Source organism: Platalea leucorodia, assembly GCF_965183815.1.
Source record: "Platalea leucorodia genome assembly, contig: HAP1_HAP1_SCAFFOLD_195, whole genome shotgun sequence".
Lineage (NCBI taxonomy): Eukaryota > Metazoa > Chordata > Aves > Pelecaniformes > Threskiornithidae > Platalea > Platalea leucorodia.
The window spans coordinates 109,759-128,214 of NW_028121361.1; the positions used below are offsets into that span (position 1 = coordinate 109,759).

Below are 18,456 nucleotides of genomic sequence, written 5' to 3' on the forward strand. Positions count from 1 at the left end.
GAGTCACACACTGATTTTGTGGGTCCTTTCATGCATTTGTGTCCATGGGAAAAAGTGTCCCAGCTTTCCTCTAACCTTTGTAGCTGTGTGCAATGCAGTGTGTGGGGCTGGAGAATAAGCTGGTTTTCCCTTGATCAGATGGTGTCATTAGGAGACTTGGCTATCTCCCTGAGGTTTCCTTCCCAACTTCCCTCCAGGATGCAAACCTGTCCTATAGCACCTTTGTGTTATCTGAAATCCTCATGGAGAAGTGCAGAGATGCTATGACAGAGAACGTTCTTTTGGGTTTGTAAAATGAGCCATGTGTGTCCTTGGGTGGAAGTCGGGTGCTGAGACCTTGAGAAAAGATGAGACATTTAGTGGTCTGCGCTGGATCCCTCTGCTCACAGAAGTGTCTGGTTTTTTTTTTTTCAGGGTAACACAAGAGTGAGATCACCCCCATCTCAAGAACAAGCCCACGGCAGCTTGGAGGGAACAAGTCAGAGAGACAGAGCAGCTCCCCTTAGTCTCCACTAAGCCCCAGGCAATCCTTTTGCCTCGCAGGACTCCCTCTGCTCTCCCTGAGTGAAGCAGAAATGCTGAGGGTTTCTGGCATCCAAGAAAACTCCTCAGGTGAGATGGGGGGAGCTTTAAAAACCCCAAACATTTCAAACTGCCATCCGCTATCCCCGTTCCTTAGCACTGGGAGTGCAGATGCTGACAGGCCCTTCTGCGTTAGGAGCAGTTTCATCTGCGAAAGTTGAACACCAGGACCGGCCCCTGCCCCACCGTTCCCATGATCTCACTGCTGCAGAGCAGGGCTGACTCCTCAGCAGCCAGCAGGCAGAGGCCTTGCTCCCCACACTATGCTCAGCCAGAGCTGCAGCCACTGAGCTGAAGGAAGGTCTCCTGGAAAATGAGTAGGCGGGGTGGAGGCTGTGGTATAGCAGGGTGAAAGTGTATGAGAAAGGCTTAGATTTTGCTCAGAGAAGTCTCCCCTAACGCTTCATTGACTCTTCCTGTAGGAACAGGACCCCGTGCACAGAGGCAGCAGATGTCCAACAGCAGCTCCGTCACCCACTTCCTTCTCCTGGCATTCGCAGACACACAGGAGCTGCAGCTCTTGCACTTCTGGCTCTTCCTGGGCATCTACCTGGCTGCCCTCCTGGGCAACGGCCTCATCATCACTGCCATAGCCTGTGACCACCACCTCCACACCCCCATGTACTTCTTCCTCCTCAACCTCGCCCTGCTCGACCTGGCATCCATCTCCACCACTGTCCCCAAAGCCATGGCCAATTCCCTCTGGGACACCAGGGACATCTCCTACATGAGATGTGCTTACCAGCTCTTTCTCTTTGCCTTCTTGATAGTAGCAGAGTGTTACCTTCTCACTATCATGGCCTATGACCGCTACGTTGCCATCTGCAAACCCCTGCACTACGGAATCCTCTTGAGCAGCAGAGCTTGTGTCCACATGGCAGCAGCTGCCTGGGGCACTGGGTTTCTCAATGCTGTGCTGCACACAGCCAATACATTTTCACTCCCCCTCTGCAAGGGCAATACTCTGGATCAATTCTTCTGTGAAATCCCCCAGATCCTCAAGCTCTCCTGCTCACACTCCTACCTCGGGGAGATTGGGCTTCTTGTGGTTAGTATCTTAGTGAACTTAGGGTGTTTTGTTTTCATCATGCTGTCCTATGTGCAGATCTTCAGGGCTGTGCTGAGGATCCCCTCCGAGCAAGGAAGGCACAAAGCCTTTTCCACGTGCCTCCCTCACCTGGCTGTGGTCTCCCTGTTTATCAGCAGTGGCATGTTTGCCTACCTGAAGCCCCCCTCCATCTCCTCCCCATCCTTGGATCTGGTGGTGGCTGTTTTGTATTCTATGGTACCTCCAGCAGTGAACCCCCTCATCTACAGCATGAGGAACCAGGAGCTCAAAGGCGCACTGAAGAAGCTCATTCAATCCATAGTCTTTCAGCAGCAATAAGCTGCCCGTGTCTCCTCACAAGTGATTTCCAATATATCTGAGGAATCTCCTGTGCTTTGGTCGTTTTATCTGTGAGAATTCTTTTTGTCCAGGAATGTCTGCATGCAGTCCACTTCTCCAGAGGCATGAACCCAGTCTGGCTGACCTAAAGCACATGTGCCTGGCCCGATGGTAGAGCTGGCCTCCCATGTCACACCTCTGTAATAAAAGGGGATTTCCTCAGTGCTGGTGTCTGGAGGTTGGGCTCTTCTTCCAAAGCTGAGGTCAGGAACAGGATAAACCATTGCCCCCGTGAGTCTGTTCTGCTGTGCTTGGTTTCTCCATGGGCTGAGGGCAGTAGGGCTCAGGGCAATGTGTTAGGGAATGGGACTGGAGGGAGCTTTCAGTTACTGGAGTGAGCCTCCCTATTTGTCCACTTGCAGCACTCTCCAGTCTCCACAGGTTTATGGCTGAGTTTTGCTGCACGGCCATTTTTGCCTCCTCCTGCTGGGCTCAGGGCCTGCGCTGGGGGAATGGCCAGCCCTGCTCGACCTCTCTCCTTGTCCAGACCCTGGCAGACCCCGGAGCAGGGATGTCTGCAAAACCCCACATGGTGTGCAGATAGGGCTGATTATGTTCCAGGACCTGGGGGAGGCTGTCTGAAATAGGAGGAACAGAAGGGGGACTGGGCACAAAGGGACGTCATGGAGATCATGCAAGAGAAACTGTTCCTCACACCGAATACACCCTTTGCTCCCCAGTGCCAACAGGGCACTGACAGGGGCCATGAAGCAGCTGCCAGGGGGTGACCTCCTGGAGTTTGGGGCTGCAAGAAAAGTCAAGAGCAAATAGAAGAGCGTCCATTGCTGTGTTAGAGACCAAGGCTGAACAAGGCAAATGCAGGGCTGCTGCTGAACAACAACAGTGATCTAATTAACAGGAGACACCAATGGGTCTGAGGGACTCAAGGCCTTCTTTGCCTGAGTCTTTACTCCCAGGTCTCTGTGCTCAATGAAGGGGTTCAAGGAGGAGAGCACGTATTGGCAGGAACCTCATGAAATCCCGCAAGGACAAATGCCAGTTTCTGCCCCTGCAGGGGACTCACCCTGGCAATGGCACAGGCTGGGGGCTGCCTGGCTGGGAGCAGCCCTGTGGGAAAGGTCCTGGTGGTCAGCGAGCTGGACAGGAGGCGGTCGTGTGCCCTGGCAGCAAGGGAGGCCACCAGCATCCTGGGCTGTGTGATCAGGAGCATGGCCAGGAGATGGAGGGAAGGGATTCTCTGGAATATTCCATCCAAATTTCAGATCCTCAATTCAGGAACAATACTGGCAAGCTGGAGTGGTTTTAGCAAAGGTCCCTGAGGACAGCCAGGGACTGGAGCACTTTGCCGGTGAGGAGAGGCTGAGGGAGCTGGGCTTGTCCAGCCTTGAGAAGGGAAGGCTGAGGGGGAGCTCATCCTGGCCTGCCAGTCCCTACAAGGAGGATATGGAGAATACAGAGCCAGGGTCTTCACCATGGTGCATGGTGGGAAGACAAAAGACAATGGGAGGAAGGTGAAAGAGAAGAGGTTCAGCCAGGACATAAGGAAACCTTTTTTCCCCATGAGCTCAGCCAAGTGCTGGAACAGGTTACCCAGAGAGGTTCTGCAGTCTCTGTCCTTGCGGGTTTTCAAACTCGGACTGAATCAAGCCTTGAACGGCTTGGGTCTGATCCTGCTTCTGAGAGGGTGGGCTGCAGCCTTCCTGAGGTCCCTTCAACCTCAGTTCTCTTACGAACCTATGAAGCTGGGCCCTGTTTCTAACTGGAGCAGAGCAGATGTTTATGGGACATGAATCCTCCCGCGCTGTAAGTGACCATCTAACCCAACATCTAGAGCAGTGAAGAGAGGTCGACACCTCAGTGTGACTCGCTCTGTGCAAAGACTGAGGAGTCCTGGGCAGGGAAGGTTCTGGGGACATGGGGCTCTGTGCAAGACACAAAAGGATCTTGTTTTAATGCCTGTAGGCCTGTCAGATGTCAGTTCATGTCAATGAAAATGGAAGCAAGAAGAACTGAAGAGAAAGATCCAAAGCAAAGAAAGATGTCAACACATTTCTCAGCTTTTCTTCAGTCTGTTGTGGTTTAACCCAGCAGCGATAATGGAACCAGAGCTGGCTTCAGCATGCAATGATCCAACACCACTCACCATCTCTCCTGCCCTGAAGGACTGTTATGCCAGGTCGAGCCCAAAGTCATGGACCAAAGGAACTCAGCAGACATTTTAGAGGGATGGCCCATAGACCAAGGGACTGATCTCTGCGTGTTTATATCAAAAGAGAGGAAAAGTGGTGGTGATTCATTGGAATGTATTGGAAAGTGTGGGACCTGGGCATGAGGTATATGGTATAGAATTAGGGGTGGATACTGTCCTGGGTTTGGCTGGCATAGAGTTAATTTTATTGTTTTTTTTTTTCCTGGTATCTGGTATAGTGCTGTGTTTTGGATTTAGTATGAGAATAATGTTGAGAACACAGTGATGTTTTAGTTGTTGCTGAGTAATGCTTACACTAGTCAAGGACTTTTTAGCTTCTCGTGCTCTGCCAGCGAGAAGCTGGGAGGCGACACAGCCAGGACAGCTGACCCAAACTGGTCAAGGGGATATTCCATACCATATGACATCATGCTCAGTATATAAACTGGGGGGAGCTGGCCAGGGAGGGAACCATTGCTCAGGAACTGGATGGGCATCGGTCAGCGGGTGGTGAACAATTGCATTATGCATCACTTTTTTTTTATATTCTTTTATCATTACTATTATTCTTGTTATTATTATGATGATTTTCTCTTCCTTTTCTGTCTTATAAAACTGTCTTTATCTCAAGCCATGAATTTTACTTTTTTTTTTTTTTTTTCCCCTCTATTCTCTCCCCCATCCTGCTGGGGAGGGTGAGGAGTGAGCCAACACCTGTGTGGTGGTTAGCTGCCTGCTGGGTTAAATCACGACAGTGTCTTTGGAGGGGATTTCTTTTTTTTTTGAAAGGAAGGTGTTTTCCAGAACTGGGAATGGACGTAGGACACAAATGTCTTCAACTACAGGGACACAGACACCTGGTGCCAGCAGAGATGCCCTGGGAACGTCTGCCCAGCCTCCACCTGCAGCCTGCAAGGTGCTCTGCTCTCCCCCAGGCCCTCTGGGATAGATGCCAATCCCAGGCCAGCACCTCAGCTACACTGAGACCCCTGAAAGTGGCACTGCCTTTTTGTGGTCCGACAACTGATGTCTGCCTGGAAAGGTGCACAATGCTTTTTTTTTTTATAATTAAATAAAAAAAAATTACGAGCACATTTGCATCAGCTGAATCACTGGAGTACTTTCAAGAAACAACAATGTTTTCCCACCATGACAGAATAGGAATTTCCTGGAAGTGTACTAATGGCAGGAGAAGAAATATTGATCTTCGCCTGGACTTGTCTTACCACTACTCTGTCTAGTATCTCATCTCCCTCATCATTCAGGTGTTTCCACCTCTCCTGAGTAAGTGGCCATGCCTAAGGACATCTTCTCAGCAGACTCTCTGGATGTATGCCCTTCCCATTGTTGTCAGGTTTCCTCCTCCGCTTGCTCTTGGATCATTCAGATGCCTCTCAACTTTCTGGTTTCTGCTTTGAGCTTTAGGGAGTTAGAGACTTGCCCCGTTTTTCAGGAGTCTAATTAACTCTTTAGTCAACACCTTAATCGTGTATTTATATCTATCCTTTCTTATCTGTCTAAAAGTGTTCTTGTACAGAAATCCCTTGTGAAAGGCGGACCACGTTAGCTGCTGCTTGGACTCAGCAGACAGCTGAGGAGAGAGTTTTCAAGCTGATTAAATTGCATCACGTTTAACTTTTGTTTGTTGGCAATGAAGAGAAACCTTTCAGTGGCTGTGTGCAGCCCAGTTCTCTAAGGAAAGCAGGTGGGAGCTGATGCAAAGGAGCTGTAACATCCATATGCAGAGCTCAGTCGAGAAGTCTGGTATGAGGAAAGGGATGCAAGTCCCAGGTGGCCGATGAGGGAACTGGTGGGCTTGGGGAGGTGAGGAGCAAGGTCGTCCAGGCAGACCTCAAGGGACTACTTTTCCTTCCCTTCCAGACCTCCTGACGAATCATCTTAGATCAATATCCACTGGAGCATGCTGCTTCTTCAGTAGGCTGAAAAATTAGACAAAATACCCTTAAGAAGCAAAACTGATTTTTTTTACTGAACTTTTCCTCTTTGCCTACCCCACTGAAACAGCTCCAATTAGCTGTACAAGACATGAAGACTTGAAAAAAAGTGCAGGAACAGCAAGGCACAGTAGGGCTTTCTGCATTGTAATGAGCCCCAGGGTGCATTTGGTGCTGAGTCCTTGAGCCTGAGATACTGAGGGGAGATTTGCACAAACCTTTCCAGAAGTCAAAGTCAGAAGCAAAACCCAAAGTACCCTGAAGCATTAAGGGGTCCCTCTGAGGGCCATTACTGACAAGGCCTCCCCATGGACTCCTTAGAGCAGAAAATTGGAGGCAGTGCTGGCAGGCAGGCAAAGGCAGAGTGCAAGCGGCTCTGATGCTTTCTCAAGCCTTGATGTGTTTCTCAAGCCAAACCCCAAGCCCTGACCCTTGATCGTGTCCCTCACGTGTGGCTCAGGGCTCTTCCTGGGGCACTGGGATGTGGGCTGTGCGATGCCAAGTAAAGGACAACGGTATCACACTGCCTGGCCTCTCTGCCAGGGTGCAAGGAGGCAAGGAGGTTCCGGTGGCATGAGGACAATGTGTCTCCTCACAGGCCTTGGTGTCAGAGGCATCAGCCATAGCCCAGGGGACCAAGGCCTCCATTCTGTCAGGGACTTCTCAGCACCCTTGGCCATCTCTACTGCAGGCTGTCCTAGGCTGTCCCATGCCTATGCCTGTTTCTCTTCAGGCTGTAGACACCCAACCTGCTTCCACCACACACCATCTTCCTCCCTGTACTGATGTCTCTCTGTCCTCACTGGTGACTCTTCTTTGAAACAGACTCATTTCCTGATCCAGACTCCCTCTGGGTGACCTCTTGCACCACAGCACTGGCCTTGGAGTGACATTGCTTTCTTCCTCATGTCCAGTCTGGACCTACCAAACTGCAGGTTTTGCTAGTTTTCCTTTTTCATGGTCTTTCCCAGGTGCCACCACCTCTGAAAGCATATTTCAAGCTGTCATGGCCTACACGATCCCACACTCCCCAGATCTTCTGATTCACTTGGCCTAAGAAGCCCAGGTCTCTCAGTCTGTCTACACATGGCCCCTAACCCCAACTTGGCAGACCTCTGGATCATCTTCAGTTTCTCGCCATTCCTCCAGAATGGGGACCCCCACACTGGGACACACTATTCCAGATGTGGCCACACCAGTGCTGAGTCAAGATGGATGACAACTCCCTTTGTCTGATGGCCATGCTCCTCCCAGTGCGGCCCAATATGCACATGGGTATGTTCACGTTTAGCACCATCACTGGCTGCTATGGCACCCCTTGTAATGCCCAGGCCCTTTTCTTTGAGGTTGCTCCTCATCCAGCCCAGTCTGAGCCTGCCTTGATGACAACATACTAATTAAATGAAATTGCAAGCCAAGACAGGTATTACCACGGAGGGCATCCCAGAAACACCACATGAGGGTACAAAGCAAGACAAACCATATCTGATGAGAAAAAGGTAACCAGAGGTGGACTGTTTGTATGGGAGGGCATGAGCATGATCAAAGGGAAGAATTTGGGAGGGGCAAAAGAGGGAAAAAGAAAATACAAGGTGAAGCCAAGGACATGGCCAGGGCTGTTCAGGGGTACCTGCCAAGCAGCCCTTCACCTGCAACAGACTGATTGGAGTGGGGCAAGAAAGCTGCACTTGCTCTGACCATAGTTATGCCTGACTGACTTCCAGGGTCATGGGGAACCTGAGTGCTTTCCCTCAAATCCTCAAGAGAAAAGCCATGGTGGCTGGAAACACGGAATCGTTCAGGCTGCAAGTGACCTCTGGAGGTTTCCAGTCCAACCTCCCGCTGACAGCAGGGTCACCCGTGGGGTCACAGCAGGTTGCACAGGACTTCATTCATGTTGGGCTTCAAACCCACCAAAGATGGAGATGGCACCTCCTCTCTGGGAAACCTTGATCATTGGCCTTCATCATCCCATCATGCACAACAGGGAAGAGCCTGACTCTTCCGGATCACCTCCTGGTAGGTGTGGAAAGGCTGTTCCAATGGTGTCCCCAAAGCCTTCTTTTTTTCCACTGAGTCAACAAATCCAGCTTTCTTAATCTAGGAAAATTACAAAATGACAACACTGTGGCAGTGATTAGAGGTGATGTTTCTGTTTACTTTTGGAGAGACCTTAAAGTACAGTTGTAACCCTCGTGTCTTCAAAGGATGGCCTCCGCTGAGCAAGAGTCCCTCACTTGTGCAAATCACCAGACGTTGCCCAGCACGTGGGTCAGTGCACCTGGCATCAGGTATTGAAAAGTTCAGCTGCCAAGCCTCTGCTAAGTACAGTTCCCCTGAGGTGCTATAGACCACTATAGGAGGAGATGACACCATCCTCTGTACTGCTCCTTCCTCCCCACTGTCAAAGGAGACCAGGCAATGAACTCATCTTTTTAGGCATTACAGTCATAAAAGTCTATGTTGGAATAAGTTAATTCCCCTGAATTTGCTAGATCAGCTGAAGTATTGGCTCTGAGAGCATTGCGTCAAGGACTGGACATTTACTTCACCAGACCTGATCTGCAGACAGCTGCCTTGTTACTCAAAACTACATTTCTGACCAATATTCAAGATTTTGTACCAAAGCAGAAGAGAGGTAATTTGAGGCAGTTAAGTTGGACTTTATTTCAGGCATGTTTTTGTTCTAACCAGGAGGTTAATGGAGATGTAAGCACCACTTGGTAGAGAAATAAAGCCATTATTGTTCTTTTGATTGTCTTCCACCTATTTTCTGTCATTTCCTAAAGGCTAAGAGGTTCAACAAAGAACTGCCACCAAAATAATCAGGAAACCAGGTTTAGAAGCAAGGAGAAGTTGCATCAGAACTGAAGGAGGGTGAAGCTTGTTGAGAATTGGCTGTGCCATGGAGACATGAAGCCCTCTGCTTGTTGCTTTCTGTCTCGGTTTCCACACGTGGAAAATGCCATTGTGGTATTCACCAGGGTTTGTAAAGTGCTTGTAGGTCATTTGAAAGGCATTGCTAGGTAGGGTCTTCTTATGGTGATGTATTGCAGGAGAGAACCTGGTGTGATATTCATTTCAGGAATCTTTACACTGCTAAGAAAGAAAGGCCTCATTTCTGCAAATATATCATCATCATGTGTTTGCCCTCCCCACCCCTGTCCCCTTCCAAAATCCACCTACAAAAACTCTTGTCAGGTGGAAAAGTGTTGCCTGAAGGTGATCACCCTTCTCTTCAAGTCTGCCTTGAGGGCATCTTTCATCATCTGGTTCCTCAGGCTGAAAAGAAAGGGACTCATCAAAGGAGTTACCACTGTGTTGAGAAGGGCCGCTGCCTTGTTGTAGGACATGTGGTGACCTGAAGGCTGGGCATACATGGATATGCAGCTGCCGTAGCCCAAGATGACAAAGGTGAAGTGAGAGGAGCATGTAGAGAATGCCTTGTGCCATGAGGAAGCTGAGGGCAACCTAAGTATGGTGTTAATGATGTAAAGGTAGGGCACTGCTGTCATGCCCAGGGAGCCAAGCAGGATGATGGATGAGGCCATGAAGGTGATCAGCTCAACAATCTGTGTTTGTGCCCAGGACAACCTGATCAAAAGCACGCTGTCGCAGAAGAAGTGGTCAATATGACTGGCATTGCAGAAGGGCATCCTGGCAACCAGGACAGTGGAGACAACGGTGGCCAGGAAGCCTGCAGCCCACGAGCCCAAGAGGAGCTGAAGGCAAAGCTGACCGTTCATGAGCATGGGGTACTGCAGAGGGTGGCATATGGCCACATAGCGGTCATAGGACATGAGAGCCAGAAGGACAAACTCGATGTAGCCCAGAAGGGAGTAGAAGTAGCCCTGAGTTAAGCAGCCTGGGAAGGAAATGGCTTTGCTGCCCATCAGCAAGTTTCCTATGGCTTTGGGTATGATGGATGTAGTGATGAAGATGTCCAAGCAGGAGAGGTTACAGAGGAAAAAGTACATGGGCCTGCAGAGGTCTCTTCCAGGCAGAATGAGGGCAATGATCAGCAAGTTTCCCACTAAGATCACCAGGTACGAAGCAGGAGAGGGATTGCCATTAGGTGCTGCTGATGGTGGTGGGAGGGGAAGCCCAAGAGAAGGAACTCTGTGACAATTGTGTGGTTCAACATTTCTGCATCGGAGCTGCAGTGAGCAAGGGCAGATGGCCAGTGGAGGAAACAACGCCCGAGGAGGTTACAAGATGAGACAGAGCGAAAGAATGTAGGACGAGAAAAGGCATTCACGGAGACATTCACGCAAAGGCTGGAAGGAAAACAGAAGAGAGGAGAGAAGAATCAAGCTAGAGCAAGAAGACACCATTTTATGCCCTAGGAGCAAATGTAGTATGGGGGTTAGAGCAGGGATCCACTATAAACACGATGCAAGTTATTGTATTTGAGCTCTTTACCCAACAGTCCCTTTACAGGCAGTGGGGAAAAAATAGACGTTTCTCAACCGGTTTTATTCTAATCTATTTAAAGGTATCTTTTAGGATGAGCTACAATGCATTCTAGTGCAAGAATAAAACAGCGCAGCCAAGTGCCTTTAACCTTCTGATTAGGACAGAAAGAGAGAGAAGGTGGCATGAAGATGGTGACCAATGAGGGGGCGTGTGGGAAGTAAAGGTAAGAAGGAGAGCGAGAGAAGAGGAAAGTTTTATTCCCTGGTTAAGGTTTGGTTTTCAGGGAAAACCAAAGCCAAAGAGGGAGAAGACAAACATTCAGTGTTTAAAACTAGTCCATTTTCAGGACTGTCTTTCCATCCACGCTTGAACTTTGTCGGGTAGAACAGAAAGCTTTATAAACAGATTCCTCCTCTGTCACTGACAACTTTCTTGCTGAAGAACAGTTTTGATAAACCTTTCTGGCTGTCGGAGGGAAAAAGAAAAGAAGATTTGAAAAGCAGCAAAGAAGAGGGGAATAAACAAAGGAAAAAGATAAGAGCATAAAAAGATTGAAAAAGATGGGGGGGTAGGGAGGCGGAGAAGGGAAATTCATTCAGTTGGGGGATAAAAATTACCTTGTAAAGCAAACAAATAAAGAAACTAAATAAACTAATGAGAAACTGAGCCTTCTCCCTCCTGTGGTGTTTGGGGTTTTGTTTCTTTTTCTGTTTTTCTTTTCTTTCCTGTGGAATGAAGCTCGGTTTGGTAAGGAGTTCATCCTTACCAAGTCAAGAATTTATTATCTGAGGGCTTGGAAAGTTTGAATTCCTGGTGCAGTGCTTCTTTCCAAACAGCCTTCCCCTATGCGGGCCATCTCCTTCCTGTCCTGCTGGTTTTGCTCACAAAACCTACACAAGCCTGAAAACCTCAGACCCATTGGGCTCTGTGCAGCTTAGCTGAGATGGGCCAACAAGCCCACATCAAAGGAAGGGGCAGAGATCCTGACACAGCTCTCGCTTCCCGAGAAATATCACAGGGAAAGGAGGAATATCAAAGGAGGGTAGCAGGTAAGAAGGCAGGCAGGCCAGGAATTAAAAAACAGCCAAATCAATGAAAATCAAGATGAAATGGGACAAACCACTGACATGAATCTATGATGTGCTGGGAGCATTAGCGGGGGGAAAGAGAAGCCCAGCAGACTTTGTGTGAAGCACCATCTCCTTTCCTCCCACAACCCCTAAAGAACAGTCTATCAGGGCTCCTTTCAAGGCCCTTGTAAAGCCTCTGTGGGTCAGCTGGGAATGCCATTTGTGCTGAGGCACTTCCTCCAGACTGAAGGAGTCTCCCATTTTTCTTCCCCTTTTGTGGAGAACATTTCTAAGGCCTTCGGTATGTTCCCTGAGGAGTCATGGCCTTGGGTGCTAAAGGGTTCCTCAGCAGAGCAGCTCTGAGAGGGTGAGGGGAGATTAATGACAATGATAGCTGGCAGCTCGGTGACCTAACCCCTGCAGAAGTCGAGATCCATTCTGTGAAGTATTCTGTGAGGGAGAAGCACCAAATCTTAAAAGGTGCTGCCAAGAGATGTAAACCGTGAAAGCAGCTTCTGTGGAGTGACTTCCATGCTACCTGCCTTGTCTTTACAATGTTGGACACCTAAAGGATAGGTGGTTTTTAGTGTCAGAGTAATCTCCTTAGTTTTCCTTGGGTTTGCCAATGAAGTTCAGGACACAGTTCAACTTATTGCAGAAATGGATTTCTAAAGGTAGAGGAGAGGAGTCGATTCCTCTTCTGCACTTGCAAGGGGAGCCCTGACTGACCAATTGACACCTGGCTTCTTCATTGCAGACCTCTGGGAGATTTGCAGAGATCATTCATTGCTGCCTAAGGGCCACCTGACTGTCTCCTTCCAGTCCAGAATGAAGACGGTGTCCTGAGAGTTTGGTGCTAAAACTGGCAACATTGTGAAGGCCTCTCTGCCCATCGTAGTGCATCTGAAATAGGACAAGGTATCTGTCTTTGGGTGGAATTGTTCCTCTAAAGGTAAGAGAGAGGGATCTCATTCTTCAAGGCTTTGGGAGTCTCCTCCTTGATGACATGGAAGAAGACTTTCCTCTCCCTGAGTACAGATCGCCTCTTAGTCCCCCTTTCTCCACAGGGCTCGTGAAAACAAGACCTCCTTTGCACTCCGTGTCGGCAGGCCAGCCCCATCCTCTGGCGCTGTCTGGCAGAGCACAAGCCTCTGCCCAATGAGTTCTTCCTGATCTCCTGACTTCGCAGTGGACTGGATGACCCTGCACTTGTCTCAGCTGGGCCCCAGATCACTTCTCTTTTCAACCCCTTTCTTCCTTTCCCAGTGCAGGCAGGGGGTGTAGAGCAGGGGTTGATAGAACCCACTCTCCCTCCATTTCATATATACAGTTTATGTTGCTGTAGGCATGAGAGTCAAGAGAAGGTTTAAAGGGAAATTGGAAGGAGGCCATTGCAGTGGCTCTGCGGATCGGTAGAAGAGATGTTTCCCAAATTATCAAAGAGTCATAGAATCGTTGAAGCTGGAAAAGACCCTTTAGGTCATTGAGTCCAACCGTTAACCTAGCGCTGCCAAGTCCACCACTAAACCATGTCCCTAAGCACCACGTCTACCTGTCTTTTAAGTACCTCCAGGGATGGGGACTCAACCACTTCCCTGGGCAGCCTGTTCCAGTGCCTGACTATCAATTCAGAGAACTAATTTTTCCTTTGCTCCAATCTAAACCTCCCCTGGTGTACCTTGAGGCCTTTTCCTCTTGTCCTATCACTTGTTACTTGGGAGAAGAGACTGACACCCACCTTCCTACAACCTCCTTCCAGGTAGCTGTAGAGAGCGAGAAGGTCTCCCCTCAGCCTCCTTTTCTCCAGGCTAAAAAACCCCACTTCCCTCAGCCGTAAGACCTGTTCTCTAGACCCTTCACCAGCCTTGTTGCCCTACTCTGGACATGCCCCAGCACCTCAATGTCTTGCTTGTAGTGAGGCGCCCAAAACTGAACACAGGATTTGAGGTGCAGCCTCACCAGCACCGAGTACAGGGGGATGAGCACTTCCCTGTCCTGCTGGCCACGCTATTCCTCATACAAGCCAGGATGCTATCGGCCTTTTTGGCCACCTGGGCACTCGGCCAGCTCACATTCAGCTGGCTGTCGACCAACACCCCCAGGTCCTTTTCCTCTGGGCAGCTCTCCAGCCACTCCTCCCCCAGCCTGTAGCGTTGCATGGGGTTGTTGTGACCTAAGTGCAGGACCCGGCACTGAGCCTTTTGAATCTCATACAGCTGGCCTCTGCCCATGGATCCAGTCTGTCCAGGTCCCTCTGTAGGGCCTTCGTACCCTCCAGCAGAACAGAACTTCTTCCCAACTTGGTGTTGCCTGCCAACTTACTGAGAATGCACTCGATCCCCTCATCCAGATTGTTGATAAAGGTATTAAACAGAAATGGCCCCAGGGCTGAGCCCTGGGGAACACCACTTGTAATCAGCCACAGACTGGATTGAACTCCATTCACCACCACTCTTTGGGTCCAGCTATCCACCCAGTTTTTTACCCAGCAGAGAGTATACGTGTCCAAGCCTTGAGCAGCCAGTTTCTCCAGAAGAATGCTGTGGGAAAAAGTCAAATGGTGTCAAACACGCAGTTGTGCTGGAGAGCCCTGGCATCTCGCATAGAACTACAGGCCTTTATTTGGCCATTGAGTAGCTGTCCTGAATTAAATTAAGCAACGTAGGGATGTCCACGGGCGTTATGCCATTACAGTCCATGGTGATCTAGTATATGCAGCTGATGGAGAAGATGGCTGATGGCTATGGCAATGGCTACATCTGCCCCCCTGACTACCTCAATAGGCTGCCCTGAACATAAGGAGTAGGGAAAAGTTCAGATGTCCTAAACATGGGCATCTGCTGTTGGCCAAAGGAAGCTCCCTCTAAGCTCAAAGACGATGCCTCCAGACACTACCCTCTCTCTGAACTGCTGCATTACAGCTTGCAGTTACCTGCACGTATCTTGGACCACCTCTGACACCCCAGATGTCACCAGGTGTTTGAGTCTGAACAGCTCACTCCTTGCCTCCATCCCCAGCAATTACCACGGGAGCTGAGACAAGAAGCTCCCCGGCACCAGGTTGCTATTTTGTGTCCAACTGAATGGAGGCAAGAGGAATCCCATCTCCTGTGGGTTTGTGGCAGCCGTAGGTGAGAGCTGAGGTCCCTTCCAGCCCCAGGACTACAAACAAAGGATGAGAAGCTTCAATTGACTCAGGTGAATCCCTTCCCTCAGCAGGGGTAAAGGAGCTCTGTCACTGTCCAGGTGTCCTGTCCCATACCAGAAGTAAGGAACGGTGATTCTCATGCCCAATTCTCTCTCTGATAGGAGAAATGACTCTGCTGGAAAGAAGTATCTCTCCAGAGGTGAGAGAGGGACCACAAGTTATTGCTTCAGTCTCTTTCACAGCATGTTCCCCTGGAGCCCCAGGGACACCTGGAGGGAGCCCAGAGGGGCAGAGAAAGTGCTGCCTTGGGCTGGGCCTCTGCTGCTGAGCTGGGCTGGGCTCCTGGGATGGAGGCAGCTCATGGCAAGTGGGTAGCATTGCAGAGAGACAGCTCTGCCCAGGAGCAGAGCTCCTTCGCAAAGCGCGGCAGGGCTGAGGGCACTGCCTGCAGGCACCGAGGGGTGAGGAGATAAGTAATAGAGATGTTAAAGGCAGTCTGGCATGGGAGGACAGGTGAGAGCTCACTGGGGGAGAGTTCTTCACAGCCCTTGACACGGTAAGTCCCTGGCTGCAGGGCAATGCAGATGGGTTCCTGGAAGTGTCTCTGAGACCTGCACATGCCACAGCAGATAGGACCTGTCAGGACGGCTCTCCTGGTTTTTCCGGTGTGAAGGAGGAGGACATGCTCTGGAGCAGGGCTTTCCTGCTGCACCATCAGAGGGACAGGACATCACGACTCTCCTGGAGATGGCTGCAGGGGTGTGAAGCCAGTCCTGCAGGCAGGGGTGTCCAGGGCTGTTCTGGGCAGTGTCCCTTGTGCCCCAGGGGGCTGTGTGCCAGGGCAAGGACTCTGCTGCCTGCCAGGGTCAGTGTCCAGCCTGCCTGGGATGCTCCCCCTGGGATTGTGGGAAGCTGTGGGTGGAAGGAGCAAGCCCCAGCAGGGCAGGGCAGGGTGCTGCATGGGTCGGGGTCGCTCGCAGCTCCAGATCATGCCAGGACATTTCCGAGGGGACTTCTCAAGAGGAAGGTCAAGGTGTGGTTACATGAAAGGGAACGAGTTTGTGCTTTGAGTTTTCTCCTCCTGTTTGGCTGGGTGGGCATGAGGGGATGGGAATTTTTTTTCTCCACTCTGGAGAAGGCACTGAGACCCCAGTTCTCATTAGAACTTTTCTCAGCTGCTCCTTAGGTTCTGCACACACAGAGCTGTGTCCGGGGAGTGCCCTACTGCCAGGAGGTGCCTGCAGGGCAGAGCTGAGCACAAAGTGGGTGGGATGGGCTCTGTGAGCACTGACAGGGAGGAGACATGGGGATGAGGAAACAGCTGCTGGCAGGGAGAGCTCCAGGCAGCAGAGGCATGGGCAGGGAGTGAGAGGGAACTTCTACCAGAAATGCCATGGGAGGGGGGATTCAGCATCTCCCTGCCATTCCCTGCAGTGCAGACACCTTCCCCAGAGCAATGCCTGGTCTCCTCTCCCACCCAGCAGATACTCCCACCCTTAATGTCACAGGGACTTGATCATGAGCTTCCTTCCCAGCAGCCCAAGCACAGAAGAGGAGAAACTCTCAAGTGTCTGACTGTGTCTCCCTGTCCTGACTCCCTTGGCAGGAGTACTTTGGCATTTTCCCCTCTTGTCCCTGCTGCCCTTGTCCTTCCCCTTGCAATCACTGGTGTGTCAGGCGAGGATTAAGGTGCAGCTCAGACAGCGATGCTGCATGTTCTCTCGTGCAGATGACTCCATGGAGGAAGAGCATCCACGTCTCCTCCTAGTATTGGGGCCCTGGGCAGTGCAGTGTATGGGGCTGGGAGGGAGCTTACCCTTCCTTCAGGATACCCCATCTTTATGACATTCAGCTGCTTCCCTGGGAGGGTGGGGGTGGGTCCTGCTCAGCTGCAGGCTGCCCTCCAGAAGGGCACATCTCTCTGATGGCCTCTCTGTGTTATCTAGCAGCCCCATGGAGAAGACACCTCGATGCTAAGGGTATGGAAATGCTGCTGAACCGTGTATGCAGGCAGCTGTAACGAGCCCCGTGTCCCTGGCTGGGAGGGCAGTGCTGAGATCCTCCTCACGTGCAATGAGATCTGCACTTGGAAAGGAGATTCCTCTGCTCTCTGCAGTGTCTCGTTTCTTCTCAGGGAATATGTGAGTGTGATCGTCCTCCAGTTGAAAGAGGTGCCAGCAGAGGGCAACTGGGACCAGGACTTATGGACAGACTGGTTCTCCTCATCCTGCACTAAGGGACAGTCCCTTTTGCCACTTTGGACCCACAAGGTTTTGCTTGGAGTGATGCAGAAACTCCAAGGGTTTCTGCCTTGAAAAGACTCCTCGGGTGTGGTGAGGAAACGATAACAAAATTAACAAAATAAAATCCCCACACTGGTGCTCTGCAGTTGGGTTAATTGGACATGACAATGCTGGAAAGCTTTCTCATATCACAAATGGCTTCAATCTGAGATCACCCTGTGTTCCTATTTACCTCTGTCTATATGGCAGGACTGACTCCTGCAGAGCCCCCTGCTCCCAGTGGCACCCTGAGCCAGCACCAGGCCAAGCTCTTGAAAGGGACCTGCTCAAGGTCTTCCTGAACGGGAGAGGCAGGTGGGGGTGTGGGGGGGAAGTGTTTCTATGAAAGTGAATTGGTTGTTCTCAGAAAAGTCTACTGTAACTTGTCACTGTCTTTTCCTCCTTGCACAGGTCCCAAGCCGTGAGGCAGCAGATGTCCAACAACAGCTCCAACACCCAGTTCCTCCTCCTGGCATTCGCAGACACACGGGAGCTGCAGCTCTTGCACTTCTGGCTCTTCCTGGGCATCTACCTGGCTGCCCTCCTGGGCAATGGCCTCATCATCACCACCGTAGCCTGCGACCACCGCCTCCACACCCCCATGTACTTCTTCCTCCTCAAACTTTCATTTCTTGACCTGGGATCCATCTCCACCACTGTCCCCAAAGCCATGTCCAATTCCCTCTGGAACACCAGGGCCATCTCCTACGCAGGATGTGCTGCCCAGCTCTTTCTCTTGCCCTTCTTGATGTCAGCAGAGTTTTATCTGATCACTCTTATGGCCTACGACCGCTACGTTGCCATCTGCAAACCCCTGCACTATGGGACCCTCCTGGGCAGCAGAGCTTGTGTCCACATGGCAGCAGCTGCCTGGGGCACTGGGTTTCTCACTGCTGTGCTGAACATAGCCCGTACATTGACAATCCCCCTCTGCCAAGGCAATGCTGTGGACCAGTTCTTCTGTGAAATCCCTCAGATCCTCAAGCTCTCCTGCTCACACTCCTACCTCAGGGATTTTGTGGTACTTGTGGTTAGTGTCTGTTTAGTATTGGGATGTTTTGTTTTCATTGTGCTGTCCTACGTGCAGATCTTCAGGGCCGTGCTGAGGATCCCCTCTGAGCAGGGACGCCACAAAGCCTTTTCCACGTGCCTCCCTCACCTGGCTGTGGTCTCCCTGTTTATCAGCAGTGGCATGTTTGCCTACCTGAAGCCCCCCTCCATCTCCTCCCCATCCCTGGATCTGGTGGTGGCAGTTCTGTACTCAGTGGTGCCTCCTGCAATGAACCCCCTCATCTACAGCCTGAGGAACCAGGAACTCAAGGAGTCCATTAGGAAAGTGATTTCATGGATGTTTGCAATATTGAAAATGTTTCCATCACTCTCCACAAATGAAATCTAATGTATCCC

The 18,456-nt window shown here is 50.7% G+C and overlaps 1 protein-coding gene and 1 pseudogene across 2 annotated transcripts; one reads left to right on the forward strand and one right to left on the reverse strand.

The window, feature by feature from the left end:
- Window positions 1-895: 895 nt before the first annotated feature.
- Window positions 896-18,448, forward strand: LOC309603775 (olfactory receptor 14J1-like; the record flags this gene model as incomplete). The annotated part of the gene is made up of 3 exons (XM_082338687.1): window positions 896-899; window positions 1,005-1,351; window positions 17,801-18,448. 3 exons carry the CDS (start codon window positions 896-898, stop codon window positions 18,446-18,448), a joined length of 999 nt encoding a protein of 332 aa, XP_082194813.1.
- LOC309603780 (olfactory receptor 6M1-like) lies at window positions 9,331-10,277 on the reverse strand (annotated as a pseudogene). The gene has a single exon. The product of its transcript is annotated as an olfactory receptor 6M1-like (transcript).
- Window positions 18,449-18,456: the final 8 nt, after the last annotated feature.